This window comes from Antennarius striatus, chromosome 4 (genome assembly GCF_040054535.1).
Source record: "Antennarius striatus isolate MH-2024 chromosome 4, ASM4005453v1, whole genome shotgun sequence".
Taxonomy (NCBI): Eukaryota; Metazoa; Chordata; class Actinopteri; order Lophiiformes; family Antennariidae; genus Antennarius; species Antennarius striatus.
This window is the reverse complement of record NC_090779.1, coordinates 21,694,163-21,711,662: the sequence shown is the minus strand read 5'-3', so window position 1 is coordinate 21,711,662 and position 17,500 is coordinate 21,694,163. Positions and strand designations below refer to the sequence as shown.

Genomic DNA, 17,500 nt, shown 5'->3' with positions numbered 1-17,500 from the left:
GCAGTTTGTTGCGCAGGCGCAGCCCATTCACACAGTGTGAATTCAGAGAGGAGAAAGCATTGGGAGTACTGAGAGTACTGGGAGGAGCGGACATGGATCCTGGACCGATCGGCTGCGCGACGGAGGGCCAGAAGGAGAAGAAGAGTGACCCGGACAGAGTGACGCTCAAGAAGGAGATCGGGCTGCTGAGCGCGTGCACCATCATCATAGGTGAGACATTGATCACGTGAGCGCTGATAGCCTTCACCTCATTAGTGCCAAACAGCTGATCATTAAACAATCGGCTGATCAATCAGCTCCTCAGTCACGTGCCGTCCTAGTACCCACGTGTCAATCAGCTAGAGCCTAAATCGATCAATAATGATTAACATTATTGATCCATCAGTCTGATCTGGCTATTGGTGATTTGTTACAGTTATAGATTTTAGAGGGGCACTCTTCCAATCATTGTGACAAAGTGATTGACAAATAAAACAACCAATCAGGTAAAAGCAATAAAAATCTAAAATCAGCAAACAAGTGAAACATTTTAGTGAAGTCAGAAGAAATAGTTATAAGAAGGGCTTTTAAAGACGGCACCTGATCTCAGACATTTCCTTTTCTGTAGTTACCCCGTCAGGGCCCCCTAAGACCCCCCAGGGCCCCTCAAGGCCCCCCAGGGCCCCTCAAGGCCCCCAGTTTTTCATGTTGAGATTTTGCTGCATAATTGTAGGTTTGCTGCAGGGACATTTCACACCTGCAGTTTATGCTCAGATTAAACAAGTTAGGAGTACAAGGATGCTGAAAAGGTGTGTGAATGTCTGTCTGTCCATCCGTCTGTCTGTCCAATGTGTTCATCAGGACCGGGGCTGCTTGGTGACAATTCTGACATTGACCAATCAGGACATTCAGTTAGTCACAACAGAGAGTGAATGAGTCATATGACCTGAATGTTGGTTCACGTGTTGTCAGGGAAATACAGTAAGTTCCAAGAACACAAATCGATCTGATAGGCTCAAGGATCCGTTTTATAAAGATGACCTGGTCATGAAGGTCACAATAGCATACAAATACATTAAATATGCATACAGTGACAAAAATACACGATACAATCACCTTCAAAGTACAGGTAGTGGGATTAAAGCCACAAAATAAGTCCAGTCTAACCACATCTGGGATCATTTCAAAAACTTAGAATGTCATGGGAAAGTCCAATAATATTTTTCAGGTACCTCTAGAAGTGAAAACCATGTATATTTGAGACTCATTACTTGTTAACTAAAATGTTTGAGGAATTTTTATTTTTTAAGAGTATAAATATCAGTTTCAACACACAGGAGTGCTGACTTGACTGTTGTAAAAATGTGTATAAAAGTTCAGTGTTGTGTTGTAAATGTGTTGTAAAGAAAAATCCAAAAAAGACCAAAGCAAATTAATGCAGAGGAGATGATTATGAAAATGAATCCATGTGTGTTTGTATGCGGAGTAGGCTGGTTACATCCCGCTTCAAAACGGTGATGTATTGTAATTGTCAATGTTTGTGTGTTCGTCCGTCCATTTGTTAGCCCACCAAATATCTTCACATCCGTTGCAGATAGAAAGCTGAAACAAAAAGCACATTACTCGGGCAGCAGAGGTGTGTATCAATATGACTTCAACCAGTCAGAGTTCTTCTCCACCTTTCAACCAGGTGTGTCTCACCTGGAGCTCTTGTTTACTGACGGACAGGTAAATGGGTCTTGTGCCTCCACCATCTACCAATACTGTTTCCATCAGACTGCCTATGAGCGAAGTCAGCCATATTTAACTGAGGAGGAGGAGGAGGAGGACTTGGACCAGGCGTTCATCCCGTAGACACTGAGGAGGATGTGGATTTTGGTCAGTGGAACAGACAATCGATCCCTGCTTATATAATGGCCGTCTGTGCCACTTGGCTGCCTCTTGCCATGCTACTGGTGGCGCTGTAGTGTGAATGTGTTGGTCTGCTGGTAATGTGAACCCGAGGCTGTGGCAGGGGGAGATTGTCCAACTGAGGGATGGTCTGACCCTCCTCCTTTAAGTCACTCTCTGGGTTCTAATGCACCCCTAGTAAAATCTGGGTTACATCCAGAGGAACGGAGGGGTCAGACCGACAAATCTTCAGTCCTGACAAAGCCACCGTGAACCCATAGTTGAAATATAAAAGAGTGATCAAAGTATAAATTACATTAAAAAGCTATGAGATCCAAAAGCATGACATTCATCCTTTCATTATATTATGAAACACAGTAATATGTTGTGATTTTATGTAGTCTTAATTGGTAATTTTAGAACATTTCAATCAAGGCAAAGAAAAAAGTGCAATAATCAAAACGACTGAGGAAACATTCATGATTTAACAGAGCATACATTCAGCTGCAGGCTTCTTCAAACAGTTGAAACCAGTCGGTCAAACACTGATCAGTACGGCCGCATTTCAATCACTATCTCACCCTCCCCTTTTCAGGGAACATCATCGGGTCTGGGATCTTCATCTCTCCAAAGGGGGTCCTGGAGCACTCGGGCTCAGTGGGTTTGGCCTTACTGGTCTGGTTACTGGGGGGCTGCATCGCTGCCTTAGGCTCCCTCTGTTACGCTGAACTGGGCGTCACCATCCCTAAATCTGGAGGAGATTATTCTTATGTCACAGAGATTTTTGGCGGTCTAATGGGGTGAGTACATATACAAATCCATACATATATAAATGTGTTGTCCATGATGTAATGTGTGACAATGAGGTGTGTGTACGTCTTCCTCCTCAGGTTTCTTTTGCTGTGGAGCGCTGTCCTCATCATGTACCCAACCACACTGGCCGTCATCGCCCTCACGTTCTCCAGCTACATCCTGCAGCCTGTCTTTCCAAACTGCGTCCCTCCATATATGGCAACAAGGATGCTTTCTGCCACCTGTCTCTGTAAGTCGATCTCCATCTTTTTTTTTTTTTACACATTCCATGTTCAAATAGATAAACCTACAGCACAAATACATCAGTCATTGTCATGTCTAGTTCAATAGCTGTTCTGTTGTTGCTCGAAGATTCAGATTTTTTTCTGTACATCCAAAACTTATTATATCAATAACTTACATATACAGTAATTTTATATACTGTATATTGATGGCACACAGCTCTGGAAAGTCAGGGAAAGTAAAACGACACTGCAGGGAGCTGTTTCCTGAGCTCCATGTTGGAGTTCGACATGAAGAATCCATCCAACCTGTGAGGAGGAAACTGGGGATGCTGCAGGCCGCTACCATGGAAACTGAACCTCAGTCTGTGTTTGTGTAGAGAGTGAGGCCAGCATGAGGAAGAGTGGGGCTAAACTGATGACAGTGATGAATGAGGTGAAACAATCATGGCCTCTCATACTCGCCAGTTTCCCACATTACTGCCTCCCATGACGACTGGCTGCTGCCACCCACCACCAGCCCACCAGCAACGGGTCCCCAGTGTCAGGAAGGACCACACTGGTACTGACTTACTGAACGGCTGCCACCTGACCTCTGGGTTGGTGCAGAAAAGTACACGAACACAATGAGTGTACTTCATCTCCGGTTTGACAAGACCGTTAATGATTTGTGAAAGTTTGCAGGTCCTGATTACAAATAGTCCAAGTTTACCTAAAGCATCTCATCTGAAACTTTGAAGTTTTCTTCTTCTGAAACTGATGGCTGAAACATTGATGGTTGGACATACTGAAAGGAGTTCTTACTTCAATAAACTTGATCATAGAAAACATGACATTGCCTAAAAGATCTTCAAGAATCTCCCCAATGAACTGCCACCTTATTGTGGTGGGGGAGTCTGAGTACCCACGTGATTCTAGGAGCTATGTTATCGGGGGCTTTATGCTCCTGTTAGGGTCTCCCATGGCAAACAGGTTTGATTGACGGGCTAGACTAAGAGCAGGTCAAAAAAACTTTGTAAGAAAAATGAAATCAAGGACTGTGACACGGGCTCGTGTCTGTGCAGTCATCCTGATTGTGTGTTTTATGCTCAGTGCTGCTGACCTGGGTGAACTGCTTCAGTGTTCGTATGGCCACCAGGATCCAGGATATCTTCACTGTGGGGAAGCTGATGGCTCTGGGCCTCATCATCATGGTTGGCTTGGTCCAAATCTACAACGGTAACAGTCTGTGGTCTAAAGCTTTACTGCTCCCTGAAGTCATGAAATCAAACTCAGTTGTGTATTATCTTTCAGGGAAGTATGAGGCACTCACCCCTCAGGTGGCATTTTCCATGGATAGGACGCCATCAGTGGGTCAGATGGCTCTTGCCTTCCTGCAGGCATCTTTCGCCTTCAGTGGCTGGAACTTCCTCAACTATGTTACAGAGGAAGTGGTTGAACCCAGACGGTGAATATTAATATTTATCATCACTGTCTCAACATCTACCAAAGCTCTAACATCTTGGATGTTCAGCTTCCATCTCAGTGTGCTTCTTGGTTCACTTTTTATTTTAATTGTGCATGAGTTACACTTTGGTAAACTCTAAAAAAAGATCTAAATGGCAATATACAATATTCGCAGATGATAGTTCCTCGACTACTTTTTGGCTTGGAAAATTCACTTGTTTAGAACCATAAAGTAGTCCAGTGTATTGAAATTTACAAGCAACCCTGTTAACTGCCGACTTTGAGACTATGTCTGAGATTGAAGTTACAGCAAATGCTGAAAAGGAGAATAAGTAGCTCTGCTTGTGGAGAAAAAACAATATACGAGATTGGAACTCAAAAGTAATACATTCTTGTGGGTGTGGGACTTCGCAAAGGTTGCCCTTTGTCTCTGCTGCTGTTTGTGAAACGGAAAGATCTCAAGGTGTAGTCAAGGTGAGAAGAATGATGCTTTGGAACCCTCAGACTTGTGTCTCTTTGCAGATGGTTCTGTTGTCTTCATCAGTGAGTGACCATCAGCAGCACTAGAGCAGTATGCAGCCAAGTTTGAAGAGATGAGAGTTGGTTCCAAACAAATCTGAGGCCATCTGCTGAAAAAACGGTGGATTGTGCCCTCCAGGTTGAGGGTGAGTTGCTTTAGCATGTTTAGTAGGGTCTTGTTCATTAGTGATGAGAAAATGGACTTTGAGATGGGTAGCTGGTTTGGTGCAGCTTCAGCAGTAATCATGTCTTTGGATCAGACCATCTTGATCAAGAGAGAGCTGAGTGTGAAGGCAAAAATCTGGATATACCAGTGTATCTACAACATTCCACCCCTATGGTCACATACTCTCACCTTTGGTCAGGAGTTCTGGATCTACCATTGGACCTTTGTTCAATCTTCACCTGTGGTCATTAGTTCCGGATCTACCAGTGGATCTGGGTTCCAACCCTCAATAATGGTCATGAGTTCTGAATCTACCAGTTGATCAGTCTCCCAAACCTCACCTATGGTGACGAGTTCTGGATTTACCTTTGGATCTAGGCTCCAACCCTCATTGGTAGTCATGAGTTCTGGGCAGTGTAACCATGACAACCACATATATACTGTATATTCTTAGATTGAAAGTCGATAGTTAACAGGGTCACTTCTTTACAAATGAAAACATCAGCATGTACATTACATTAAAAGTGATGTTTTCATGCTTTGTTTCTGGACAGATAAAAGATAAAAATTCTATTAACATCTGCATAACATGCTTATAGAATGTCTACCACCTTCCTGTTGTGACTGCCAGAATATCTACACATCCTGTGGGACTTTTAGAATGTCTATAATTCCTGTTGAGATTAATAGAAGGTCTACACTTCAAGTTGGGCCTATTGGAAAGTCTAGACTTGAGACTATTGCCTTGTTTACTTACATCTGGTGGTCTAGCATTAGTGGATCAGTCTTCTTTTTGTAATCAGACGGTTTTCTGATTGTAAGCTTATATACAGTATGTAGCATACAGTATATGTTTAGCATGCATGTTAAACATATTATCTGCTACACTTTGGTGTGGGTAGATATGAGAATGTGAAGCCGCTAAAACAGGTTTATCCCGCTCCCTTCCCCCCAAAAATACCCGGAGGTGAGCTGACAGTGGGAGGTGTCAGCTCACCTCCGGAGCACTGCCGAGGCACCCTTGAGCAAGGTGCCGTCCCCTTTACAAATTGCTCATTTGAGGCGCACCAAGAAGGAGCTGCCTGCCACTCTACCTCCCCTGCATGCCTACAGGCCCCCTTGTGTATGTGTGTGTGTGTGTGATACAGGGGCCTGTACTCACAAATATATATGTATGCATGCATTTGAATCAGTAGCTAGAGTGTGCGTTCTTAATTTCCCTCCGGGGATCAAACCAGTATATAAAATTTTAAAATTTTTTTTAAAAAAAGTCAAAAATTGTCCTTTACTGAAAAATCATCCTCAGGTTTGTCAATTTGTCACCCTTGATCACTTTCATAAATGATTTAATGGTCTACCTGTATCACCTGTGCATGTTGTGTGTCAGGAACCTACCTCGTGCCATCTACATCTCCATCCCATTGGTGACCTTTGTGTACACGCTCACCAACATTGCCTACTTCTCCTCCATGTCACCCGTGGAGCTGCTGTCATCCAATGCCGTCGCTGTAGTGAGTAATGTGTCTCCATAATGACCTGTCACAGTTATACAGTACCTCAGGTGGTGTTGGTTAAGTTTCTAAATCAGGAAAATGACATTCATCTGATAGGTCAGAAGTCAGAAACGATACTGAGCCTCCGAGGGATTAAAACGTCACGACAGTGACAGAGAAAACTTTTCTGAGTTCACTTCTGAGGTTCTATGAGGCTGACTATCAGGTTCTGTTCATTGCTCCTCTCTGCAGACATTCGGGGAGAAGTTACTGGGAATGTTCTCTATCCTCATGCCAATCTCTGTGGCTCTGTCCACCTTCGGAGGAATCAACGGCTATCTGTTTACCTCCTCCAGGTGAGGTCCAGTGTGTTCCTCCACTGCTCGTCTCCATCACCATCTGCTGACTTATTTCTGGCTGCAGGTTGTGTTTCTCAGGAGCCAGAGAGGGTCACCTGCCCAGCTTACTGGCCATGATCCATTACAAGAGCCGTACTCCCATCCCTGCCCTACTGGTCTGCGTACGTACCTACTCACCTCCTCTCTTCTCCCCTTACTTCTGACTAACTTATCAACAGCGGACAGATGATTTCAGGGTATATCAGTTCCTGTGTTTTTCAGTGCGCTGCCACCATCATCATACTTTGCATCGGAGAAACACACAACCTGATCAACTACGTGTCCTTCATCAACTACCTGTCATACGGCGTCACCATTGCTGGTCTGCTGTACTATCGCTGGAAGAAACCCAACCTGTACCGACCCATCAAGGTATGACACCAAATATGAGTGTATCAGACTGGTCTAACTGATCTACTCCACTCAATGTACGTCACAGTTTTCATTAATTTACAATTTATCCTCATTCTATCCAGGTGAGCCTGGTGGTTCCTGTGTGCTACCTGCTGTTCTGGGTTCTGCTCCTGGGTTTCAGTCTGCACTCTGAGCCTATGGTTTGTGGAGTTGGTTTAGTCATCATGCTGACTGGAGTACCTGTCTACTTTCTGGGTGTTCACTGGAAACAAAAACCAAAGTGTATCTACAGCTTCATAGGTGAGTGAGTGTGTAATACAGAGAGTCTAGCAGCAGGTGTGTGACTCCAGGTGTGTGTCTAACAACAGGTGTGTGACTACAGGTGAGGACTGTGCTGACCATTAGATCTTGTGTCTCCTGCAGAGAGGGTGACGTTGGTGGGCCAGAGGTTGTGTTTCGTGGTGTTTCCTCAGTTTGACCCCATCGATGTCACGACCCTGTCAGAGAGGACTGAGTCTTCAAGCCGTTTGTCTCCCCTGTCCTAAAAACCTGGTCCTGAACACGTTCACACTGTTTTTATAAATCTGGACTTTCCGTCCCACTCTGGGAGCTTCCAGTCTGAGACTCTGGTTCTCTGATGGTCCAGCAGAAACATCAGTTCTCCTGTGGACTGCTCGCAGTTTGTTCTCTTCTGTTATACTAAGTAGTCTGTAGCACAACTACCTAATGACGTCAGCCTGAGAAAGACATTTGCTCCCAGTTTGGACCCAGTGGTTCTTTTTTTTTCTGACTGACTCTGAGAGACTGATGCTCATTTCATCTCAGTGTTGCTGGTGTTACGCTCTCTAAGGCCGTTTCACACCGAGCCAGTATCTATTGTCAGTGTTGTGAAAGCAGTACAAAGAAAACCACCTGGAACAGTCAAACCAACAGCTTTCATGTATTTTATTTTTCTTTCCTGATACCTGTGTGCTTTTAATCTTGTTACCTGTTTTCTTCCAGTTAATTTCTGAAGGGATTTTAAAATGCTCCACTGTTTTTACTCTCTTGAGTAGTTTGTATAAAACTAGCCATCATGTATTTTTGTCAGGATGAACTCATAACGAAATCAGGAAGACAAACAAAAACACCAAAAACACCCACTCCACAAAGCTCTCAGGTGACAAGACATTTTTCCACCATCAGTGGGGAGTTCGTTGGATGAAGGCGTCGTTGGTATTTCTCACTAAAATCACCCAGTGTGAGAGAACACGGCAGAATCATCACAGAACCTGCTAAAAAACAGTTTCAAGTACTGTAGATCCCTTGAGTGCATTTACACCTGATGCTTTCACCAAGTCCATTCCTTTAATGAACAAGGGGTGAAAGCAGCTTTTAGAAATGTGTCAGTAGATATTAAATACATCTGTCACTGTAGAGGGGTGACCTGAAGCCTTGAGGCTCCTGTGTTTCATAGATCAATGTGAAAACTGACCACTTGTCTCATAACCCAAAATTTATAAAACCCTTCAAGGGAATGTGAGGTTGACACTTGTAGTGGACAATCAGAATGAAACTGAGATTGAAGCCCTCTTCAAGGCGTCCTATAGGTCAGTGTGAGTCACATGATCCTGTGAGTGTAAGGTTATAGAAGAGGATGGTCGAGAGATTCATCAACATTTAGGCAAGACATTTCTATGTTTAACTAAGATATTAATTGATACTCAGCAGCATCTCGTCGGATGTCAGTGAGTTCATTAATGAACAGTGAACACTGACCTCAGCTGTGAACGACATGGTCCGGCCATCTACAGCGTTAATTTCCTGAAAGGCTCCGGCCCCCCTGTCATTAACTGGTGATAAGCCCCTGGATGATGATGTTACATCTCTGGGGGTATACTAAGACTAAAGATAGCATCACTTCTATCTGAATGCTAACCTGTGGTATTTGTGCACCCTGCTAACATGGTCAAGTCAAATGTTTACAGTCCTGATTGATCACATTGAGTTAACATGTTAAAACATCTCTCATCTAAAATATTTTTGAATACAGTTAAGATGAGGATATTTCTGTAAAGGAGTGTTCCTATTTCCATGGTAACATATGTCTTTTTGTAATTATGTGAACTTAGTCTGTGTTCCATTGTGAGAAAACACACTTCCTGTTTTCTATAATGAACTACATAATACAGTCTGCTCTCAAAAAACAAATATTTTTGACCAGAAAATGAGAATTCTCATTATTGTGATTAACAGCTAGTAGGTTGCACTTGGGTGAAATAATCCATCAATAATGAGGATATTTTTGATCGTTAGTTTGCATGACTTTTTCAGGTTTTAGTTGGTCAATGGTTCAATCACTTCCTGCTTTCTACAGATAGCAATGGTCTAGCTATGCTGCTGAACACACTTCATTAACACCAACTAACACGGACAAGACTACATCTGGTTCTTAAACGACATGTGATACTTACAGATTTTGGCCAAACATGCGGACTATGTCCTTTCAGAAACTGCAGCTGCTGTGTAATTCTTCATGTGGGGTATTGAATATGGGGATGTGGGACTTGAGTGCTTCACTGTTTCCCGACACAGACATGTTGATGCTGTATATTATTTGTAAAGCATACACTGGTAACACAGGTTACACTGGGATTGTTTAATGGAGTGTTAACTTCTTGTAAGCAAATGTAGCAGACCAATAAACTAGAATGAACCAGATCTAGTCTCATCAATGATGTTTTTGAAATCATCACCAGCATGAACAACATCAGGGAAACCAGGGACAATGATCACACCAGCAAGTCTACAAATGAATGGATAAAAATAAATGAGTAAATGCTGTAAATATTTTTCATTGGCTTAGTCAAACTCTAATTGAGATCCAATTTTGGTGAATTAAAACAATTCTGCGAAGAGCTTGCCAAACTTCCTCCATGGAGATGTGAAAGACTTATTGCTGCTAAGGGTGGCACAACCATTTATTAGGTTTAGGGGGCAATTGCTTTTTAGACAGGTGATATGAGTGTTGATAAGTTTTACCCTCACTGTCTGGAATGAACGTTTAAAAGCTGCAGTTTGTACTGACCGGTATTATCTGTTTTCTTGATTAGAAATCTTAAAGAGTGGAAAAACAAAGCAAAGTAATTCCTTCGGGGTGGGAAATTATTTTTTCACAGGCAAAGCTATGAAAAAACAGCAACAATAAAAATTATATTCTAATAATTTGTTTGAACTTTGAAATATTTAAATAATTTAAATTTACATCAGCAAATCTTTTAAACTTCCTTTCTTTTCCCACCACCAATCATATCTGTATTGATTCTTTATCAATAGATACAGTGGCAAGGACCTACGGGGTTTCATGCTGGTTCTCTACGTCACGACTCTGAAAACACAGCTGATATTACGTACCGGTGAGCGCACGCGTCACGATGACGTAGGTACCCAAACAGGAAGTTGAACTAGCACGTTGGGTTCGGTCCCCACGTGACTTCACGTTCCGCTGCAGAAAACCAGCAGCTGTGAGTTGGCAGAGTGAGTTTAGTGTGTTTGTTGTGTCTGAAGAGCTGCTTTTATCGACTAAGAACGTTTTTAAGCTATCAGTGGCTTCGGACTGGGAGCGGAAGCACTAGCGGCTAGCCTGTGAGCATAGCATGACCAGGAACGAGTGAACTGCATTCAGGGCAGTCCAGGAAAAGTTTATAGCGTGTCGGAGTCCTGCTAAACTATTATTTCGTTATTATAGAAAATACTAATCAGTTTGTGTATTTTGGTAAAACATCATTTTCATAGATAATTGTTCTATTTCGCTCATGTTGATTTATTTCAACTGAGACCCACAGATGACTGCGACCACACGGCGGAGCTCGACACTAGAATAGACGTCGGTATTTTCATCACATGCCGGCTAAAATAAAAAATAAAATTCAAAAAAGACCAGGGTTATAGTGTTTTGGACGTACAATCATGTTAAAACTTCAGTTAAATGCGTTTAAAAATGATTTCCTTGAGTAGTTTCACTAAAATTTTCTGAGGACCTAAACCGACCCAATGGAAACGGGTCGTCCCGTCGGGTGTCTGCATGATCGCCGTTTCCTCTGTGCTGTTAGCAGGACGACTGATCCGTCACGATGGCCGGGAGCAGGCTGAGCTTCAGGAACATCACCGCCCTGGCTCCGATGGTCCGGGTGGGGACTCTGCCCATGAGGCTGCTGGCCCTGGACTATGGAGCTGATGTGGTCTATTGTGAGGTTAGGATGGAGGTTAATGGGGTTGGAACAAAGTACAGCTCCGATATTATGACCTTATTATTGGTGAAACATATCAGCTGTTATTAACCCTTAATAAACAGATATAGCAGATCCTAAAGGTTCTTGCTGACTGCAGTCTCTAATGGTTTGACCCTGAGGGGAGAAACTTCAGCTGCTATAACCTGCTCTAAACTTGATTCACAGGTTTACAGCTTTCCTAAGGAATCTTAGCCCATTCCTCAAAGAGAAAGACATCCACTACAGGAATATTCCTGATGTACCTTTCTACAAATTTGCATGTCCAGACTGAACAGCATCCCAAAACGTTTGGGTCTGGTCTACATGGTTTTGGGCTGCTGGAGCCTCTTTTCTGGGTCTCCTAAGTCAGAAGTGGTGAAAGTCTTAGAGTCAGTTCCTGGTCTGATGATGATGATGATGAGTAAGTTGGATAATTTGAGACTGCAGTCAGTAAAAACACTTCACGATCTGCTATCTTGTTTATGGGTGATTTGGACAACAATAGCTGATCAGTATCTGATTTGATCAATAGACCTGACTGTAATGGGGTGAACAGTTTTGTTTCCAGCTGTTTATCAGGTTTATGTCAGTGCTTGACTGTTTTTTCTTCCTCAGGAGCTGATTGACATCAAGATGGCACAGTGTAAGCGGGTGGTGAACGGTAAGAGAGTCCTTGGTATCGGGGCTGGTAGATGGTGACGATCCTGACTGACTCTGACATCACGACTGCTCTTGGGTCAGATGTTCTGCAGACGGTGGACTTTGTGGCTCCAGATAATCGGGTGATGTTCCGGACCTGTGACAAGGAGAAGGACAGAGTTGTCTTCCAGATGGTGAGACGGCGAACCCGACCAGAACATTTTCTGTCCTGTGCTGCTGAGACATGCTCAAAAGAGTTCTCTTCTGTTTCAGGGAACCTCTGACCCAGACAGGGCGCTTACTGTGGCCCGGCTTGTGTGAGTCCGCAGCTTCGTTTTTGACTCATCAAAATCTGTACGAACCTGCACTGAGCACGTCCTGCTTAGGATGGCATCAGATACAGTTTGGTTCCAATCATTGAGCTCTGAACTCCTTTAAGAATATGCTGGGACAGCATCAGAAGTAGCAATAACAGGTCCAGTTTCCCATCAGAGTCTCACTGGAACCATGCATCCTGGTCCAGAAAATATGATCTCACTATCAGCCTCCTAAGAGTCTGAGAACATGGTGATCTAGAATATATGTGGATGAAATAAAACTGTGAACATTACAGAGAGAGAAAATTGCGACAGGGCTAACTTCTGCTTACAAAGCATTAACTATTTCTTGTGGTTGGGCAAGTCTGCTGTTTTGTGCAGATAAATCCATGGTTCGGTGTATTTTGCTTTGCTTTTTATGGTAAAGTGGTGGTAAAGCTCCAGGGGAGCGTAGTGATAAATTGGTTAGAATAGAGTGTTTCTTTGTTTTTGAATAAACAAATAGGAGACGTAGATCTGAGAATATGCAGTGAATTTTTTAAACTTTAAAATGAGACTGAAACATTTTTGAAACTTGAAAATACTTGACTGACTGCTTTAACAATGCCGAAGCCTTTTGTTTTTGCCTTGTTGAACTTGTAGGGAGAACGATGTGGCTGCTATTGATGTGAATATGGGCTGTCCTAAAGAATACTCTACGAAGGTGAGTTGACTTTTAGTAAGTTACTGTTGTCTGAGTGCTTCCTGGCTGACCTCTGTATGACCTCTGGCTGATCTCTGACACATGCAGGGCGGGATGGGAGCTGCTCTTCTGTCTGATCCTGACAAAATTGAAGCGGTGAGGCATTTGATGGTTTCTGCACATTCAGCAGGTTCATTAATGCTTGTGTGACCTCTAACAGTTACGACTTTAACCTTTAGATTCTCAAGAAGCTGGTCGGAGGAGTTGCCATACCGGTCACATGTAAAATCCGAATCTTGCCTTTGGTAAGATGCAAAAAAATAATTTTATGATCTATTTCAGAATTTGTTTCCAACAAAGTAAATAAATACATTGAACATGTGGCCACTGAGATTTTTTTTCTTGACTGTACACATTTGCTGCATCTTACTCTTTAGGCTACACTGCCCCTAGTGATTTCTGGTGGTGTTGTTCTGGTATTGATGTGAAAAGAAATGCCTGACATTTAGTTTAGGTAGCATGACCTTCACTCTTACACTGGTACCACCTGTAACTGGTGTCCTGTGGTTTTCTGGTTTCAGCAGGAGGACACAGTCCGTCTAGTCCAGAGGATTGAAAAGACGGGCGTTGCCGCTGTCGCTGTTCATGGAAGGTAAGTTCCTGTGACTTTTGCTTCATCATGAGTAGAAAGTAATAGGACTCATCAGTTTAATGTGTTTAAATCACATCAGCAGACATTTCAAAGCGCTTTGACAGAGAGAGAAACCCAACGTAACTCTCCAGAGCGAGCATAAGTGACAGTGTTTGATTTATATCCTGCTGATGATGTTTCTGTGTCGTTCAGGTTGAAGGAGGAGCGACCCAGACACCCTGTCCACTGCGATTACATTCAGGCTGTCGCTGAGGCTGTTTCCATCCCCATCATCGCCAAGTAAGCCTTCAGAACCTCCGTGAAGAAAAGAAGTTTATTCAGAGTCAAACTTAAATATCGTAAGAGACAGGTCTTTATCTGTCAAGCAGGTTTTGTGTCGTGTCTGAACGCTCTTCATTTAATTTTATCAGATGATTAATTTTTGTTGTAGCAAAAGCCGATCTATTGAATGCTGTCAAAAGCAGTCATCTTGAAAAGCTAACTCCTAAATATATTTCAATTGATTGAACAAGAGAGCAGTAGAATGAATAATCCTCTTCATCCATCACCATCGAACATAATCAGATACATCATCCAGATTCATTTGGAAAACTAATAAATTTTATTTCACTGGTAATGGAGTTTTGGAAACCTGTTAGCATGTAGCAGCTCAAGCCTCTTTCTAAAAAACAGATGTGGATCATCATCTGGACCTGCACCACAGTTTACAGATGCATTGACATCAACTCTATTAATATATGGTGTTTATGCCTCACCAGCAGGGCTGAATTGTGTGCGTTTATAGTTGGTTCCTTCCGTTATTTCATCTCATCACACTTGGATCAGAGAGATGTGTTTTCTTCTTCTGGTTGAGGACTGAAAACGATTTTATTGATTAAACCCGCTTGGTGTGCTCTCATCCTCCAGCGGAGGTTCTCTCGATCTGGTGAAGACGCACGCTGACATCGAGGCGTTCCAGAAACGGACGGGCGCCTCGTCTGTCATGTTGGCCCGTGCTGCAATGTGGAACGCATCGATTTTCAGCAGCAAACAGCTCCTCCCTGTGGAGACGGTGATGGAAGATTACCTCAGATATGTGGGTGTCTGCAGGGTGGTCACGTCTGTTAATAGATTGGATTAGTCTGTTTGATGACACAAAGACTTCTACTGGTATTTTCGCAGGCGATCCGATATGACAACAATCCCTTCAACACCAAGTACTGTCTGAGTCAAATGCTGAGGGACAAAGTGGAGTCTCCTCAGGGGAAGAAGATGCAGGAAGCTCAAACCATGGCTGAGATCAGGTACTGGTCGCTCCTGTAGCAGAGTGGACTCAGACGTGTTCTGCAGGCTGGTTTCTGTGATCTGGTCTTGTGTTGCAGTGAAGTCTACGGGCTGCAGGACTTCTACCAGCAGACCCAGGAACAGCTGCATGCTAGAGGTGACTCCCTGCAGACCAGCGTCCAGTCAGACCGACCAGTGATTGATGGAGACATCACCACCATGGCTGTCAAGTTTGAGCGGTCAGTCTGATGATGAACAGCCGTTCGAGAAACATGTTGTTTAAATTGACACGTCTCTGTGGCGTCATCACTGGTTACTAGTTATGTAAGAAGTGCAAAAACTAAAACATTTTATGATATGAAAAAGAATCTCATTTCAAATTACCAAAGAAAATAAACGTGCAATGTACAATGAGATTAGTGAGCTTTGTTCCTCCATGAAGATCAGGTATACAGAGGTGTGTGTGTGTGTGTGTGTTGAATCTAAAGATAACATTAGATTCGGTATCTACTTGTGAGCTGTGTTGTTGACCTGGTGTACAGAGGTTACCTTGACCTTGTGAGACGGCGTTAAGCTAAACAGGTAGAGCTGTTGTTTCTTGTATGGACGCTGAATCCTTCAATGGATGTTTTGTGACTCCGCCCCTAGCCCCTGCCAACACGTTTCCTCTTCTCTTTCTCCCGTTTCCTGTTTCCTCCCAACCGCTCCTGGTAATAAAGGCCTAAAGACACACCTGTTGAGCCGACCAAGCATACTCCACATGCTAGCATATGTTTTTTAATGTGATATTCCAGTGCCAGGCTACCAGTGCTGAGCTAATCTCACCTGATAACTGTCAGTAAATATCTGTACTGGTGAAACAGCTCTCTGGTTATTCTCCTATGGTTTCTGCTGTTCTTCATGAGATGTTGTTAATTTTTGTGTGTGTGTGTTTCTAGGAGGGAATACCCGCCTCAGATCACTCCAAAGATGTTCCTGCTGGAGTGGAGCCGCAAGCAGAAACTGGAGCAGCCGTCCTACGAGACGGTAAGACTTACGAAACCTGTCGTGAACATCTGCTGTTCTGAACCTGACTGGTTTTACTGGCACCTGCTGCTGGGAATAAGTGACACAAGTGTGTTCAAGGCTGCGTAGTGAACCCTATGCCAGGGGGGCCGGTTGGTTTCTGGGTGGGTGGGGTTAAAGGACTGTGTTCAATGCCTTCTTGTCTGGCACTGTCAGGCATCTAGACCTGCTCTACATGAGACAGACCTCATGATATCAGGATAATTCCTCTTTTCTACCTGTCAGTGTCTCGACTCAGGCATCAAACCCTGATGCTGCAGTAAATGTCAAACTAGCGATGATGAGTTAATGATAATTCATATCAAGGAGGTTCAGTTTACAACTTGTGACTTGGTACGGAAGCCCAAAATAGAGACTGGAGGTCTATTTTTACTTGAGTTGTTGCTGGGTGATGTGACAAGTTTTCATTGATTTGTTTTGTTCAGGTGCAGCGCGCTCAGGATCGTGGCTTTCAGTCCATTGTGACTGTAGCAGAGAGGAAATACAGATCGTCGCTATGGTCAGCACACACACACACACACGCGCGCGCGCGCGCACACCCTGGCATAATGCATTCACTGCATTCTGAGTAGATATATAACCTAAATCTAACCTGATTTTGACTTATATTTGACCTACATCTGAGGGAAAAGATCTAACCTGTAGCTAGCCTGGATCTAAATGTAACCTGATCACAATCTAAACTGGATCTACTGTTTCTTACCTGGATCTATCAATTTAGATCTAATGAAGATGTTTCTTTTCCAATATTTAGGGAGAAGTCAAAGAAATTTGCAGAACAAGCAGCAGCCATCGTCTGTTTGCGGGTTTTGGGGATACCAGAGGGTCGTATTGGAGAGGAAGACTCTGGTCTAGTCTGCAAGAGGAAGAGGGAAGGGAGGCCTGGTGTCCCTGACGAGGAGGAGGAGGGGAACAAGAAACGACATGTAGTTGAGAACCAGCTGAAGTCAACACGTGCTGCAGAGACCAACAGTGACCATCACAAACCAGACACGCCTCCAGAACAGCTCTAGTCCACAACTTGTCCTGAATGTCTGTGTGAGCAGAACAAACTTTTAAAAGAAACTGGTACTGGATTGTTTTTATTGTTTATATACTTCTGAACACAGACTACACTTCTGTTGGTGGCATGTGTCTGGATTTATTATTTACTGGTATTTATTTGATGCCAAAAGTTTATGTTCTGAACGGTTTTCATCAGAAAAAAAAAGGTGATTTTGTGTTCACATTAAAGGAATCATATGTGGCATTATTTTAAATTGTATTGCATTAATTCAATATTGACCAAAACATGATTCTTTTGGGGTGAAAGGTAAACATAGCTGGATCCTGAACCTGAACGCCTCAATGGTT

General features: G+C 43.2%; 2 protein-coding genes across 8 annotated transcripts; both read left to right on the top strand.

The window, feature by feature from the left end:
* The first annotated feature begins 92 nt into the window (after nucleotides 1-92).
* slc7a10b (solute carrier family 7 member 10b) lies at nucleotides 93-7,824 on the top strand. The gene is made up of 11 exons (XM_068312643.1): nucleotides 93-210; nucleotides 2,465-2,669; nucleotides 2,760-2,911; nucleotides 3,996-4,121; nucleotides 4,197-4,350; nucleotides 6,422-6,545; nucleotides 6,780-6,883; nucleotides 6,951-7,047; nucleotides 7,148-7,297; nucleotides 7,402-7,579; nucleotides 7,703-7,824. The coding sequence occupies exons 1-11, from the start codon at nucleotides 93-95 to the stop codon at nucleotides 7,822-7,824; spliced, it is 1,530 nt and encodes a 509-aa protein (XP_068168744.1).
* Nucleotides 7,825-10,694: 2,870 nt separating this feature from the next.
* On the top strand, nucleotides 10,695-17,399 carry dus2 (dihydrouridine synthase 2). Of its 7 annotated transcripts, none has more exons than XM_068312418.1 (16): nucleotides 10,695-10,795; nucleotides 11,374-11,511; nucleotides 12,145-12,190; nucleotides 12,271-12,362; nucleotides 12,442-12,485; nucleotides 13,128-13,188; nucleotides 13,276-13,323; nucleotides 13,407-13,472; nucleotides 13,749-13,819; nucleotides 14,012-14,098; nucleotides 14,726-14,894; nucleotides 14,981-15,102; nucleotides 15,181-15,321; nucleotides 16,021-16,108; nucleotides 16,573-16,646; nucleotides 16,902-17,399. In XM_068312418.1, the coding sequence occupies exons 2-16, from the start codon at nucleotides 11,392-11,394 to the stop codon at nucleotides 17,158-17,160; spliced, it is 1,488 nt and encodes a 495-aa protein (XP_068168519.1). In that variant the 5' UTR covers nucleotides 10,695-10,795; nucleotides 11,374-11,391; the 3' UTR covers nucleotides 17,161-17,399. The 7 variants fall into 7 exon arrangements, with proteins under 7 accessions (XP_068168519.1, XP_068168518.1, XP_068168521.1 ...); XM_068312417.1 differs by having other exon boundaries at nucleotides 10,705-10,795; nucleotides 11,371-11,511; XM_068312420.1 differs by having other exon boundaries at nucleotides 10,761-10,782; nucleotides 11,371-11,511.
* The last annotated feature ends 101 nt before the right edge of the window (nucleotides 17,400-17,500 follow it).

Excerpts from the sequence above, each read along its gene's own strand:
- dus2 (XM_068312418.1), top strand. The coding sequence starts at position 11,392 with ATGGCCGGGAGCAGGCTGAGCTTCAGGAACATCACCGCCCTGGCTCCG. Across the intron at positions 11,512-12,144 it reads CTGATGTGGTCTATTGTGAG|GAGCTGATTGACATCAAGAT; the intron begins GTTAGGATGGAG and ends TTTCTTCCTCAG. Across the intron at positions 13,473-13,748 it reads AAATCCGAATCTTGCCTTTG|CAGGAGGACACAGTCCGTCT; the intron begins GTAAGATGCAAA and ends TTCTGGTTTCAG.
- slc7a10b (XM_068312643.1), top strand. The coding sequence starts at position 93 with ATGGATCCTGGACCGATCGGCTGCGCGACGGAGGGCCAGAAGGAGAAG. Across the intron at positions 211-2,464 it reads CGCGTGCACCATCATCATAG|GGAACATCATCGGGTCTGGG; the intron begins GTGAGACATTGA and ends TCCCCTTTTCAG. Across the intron at positions 7,048-7,147 it reads TCCCTGCCCTACTGGTCTGC|TGCGCTGCCACCATCATCAT; the intron begins GTACGTACCTAC and ends TGTGTTTTTCAG.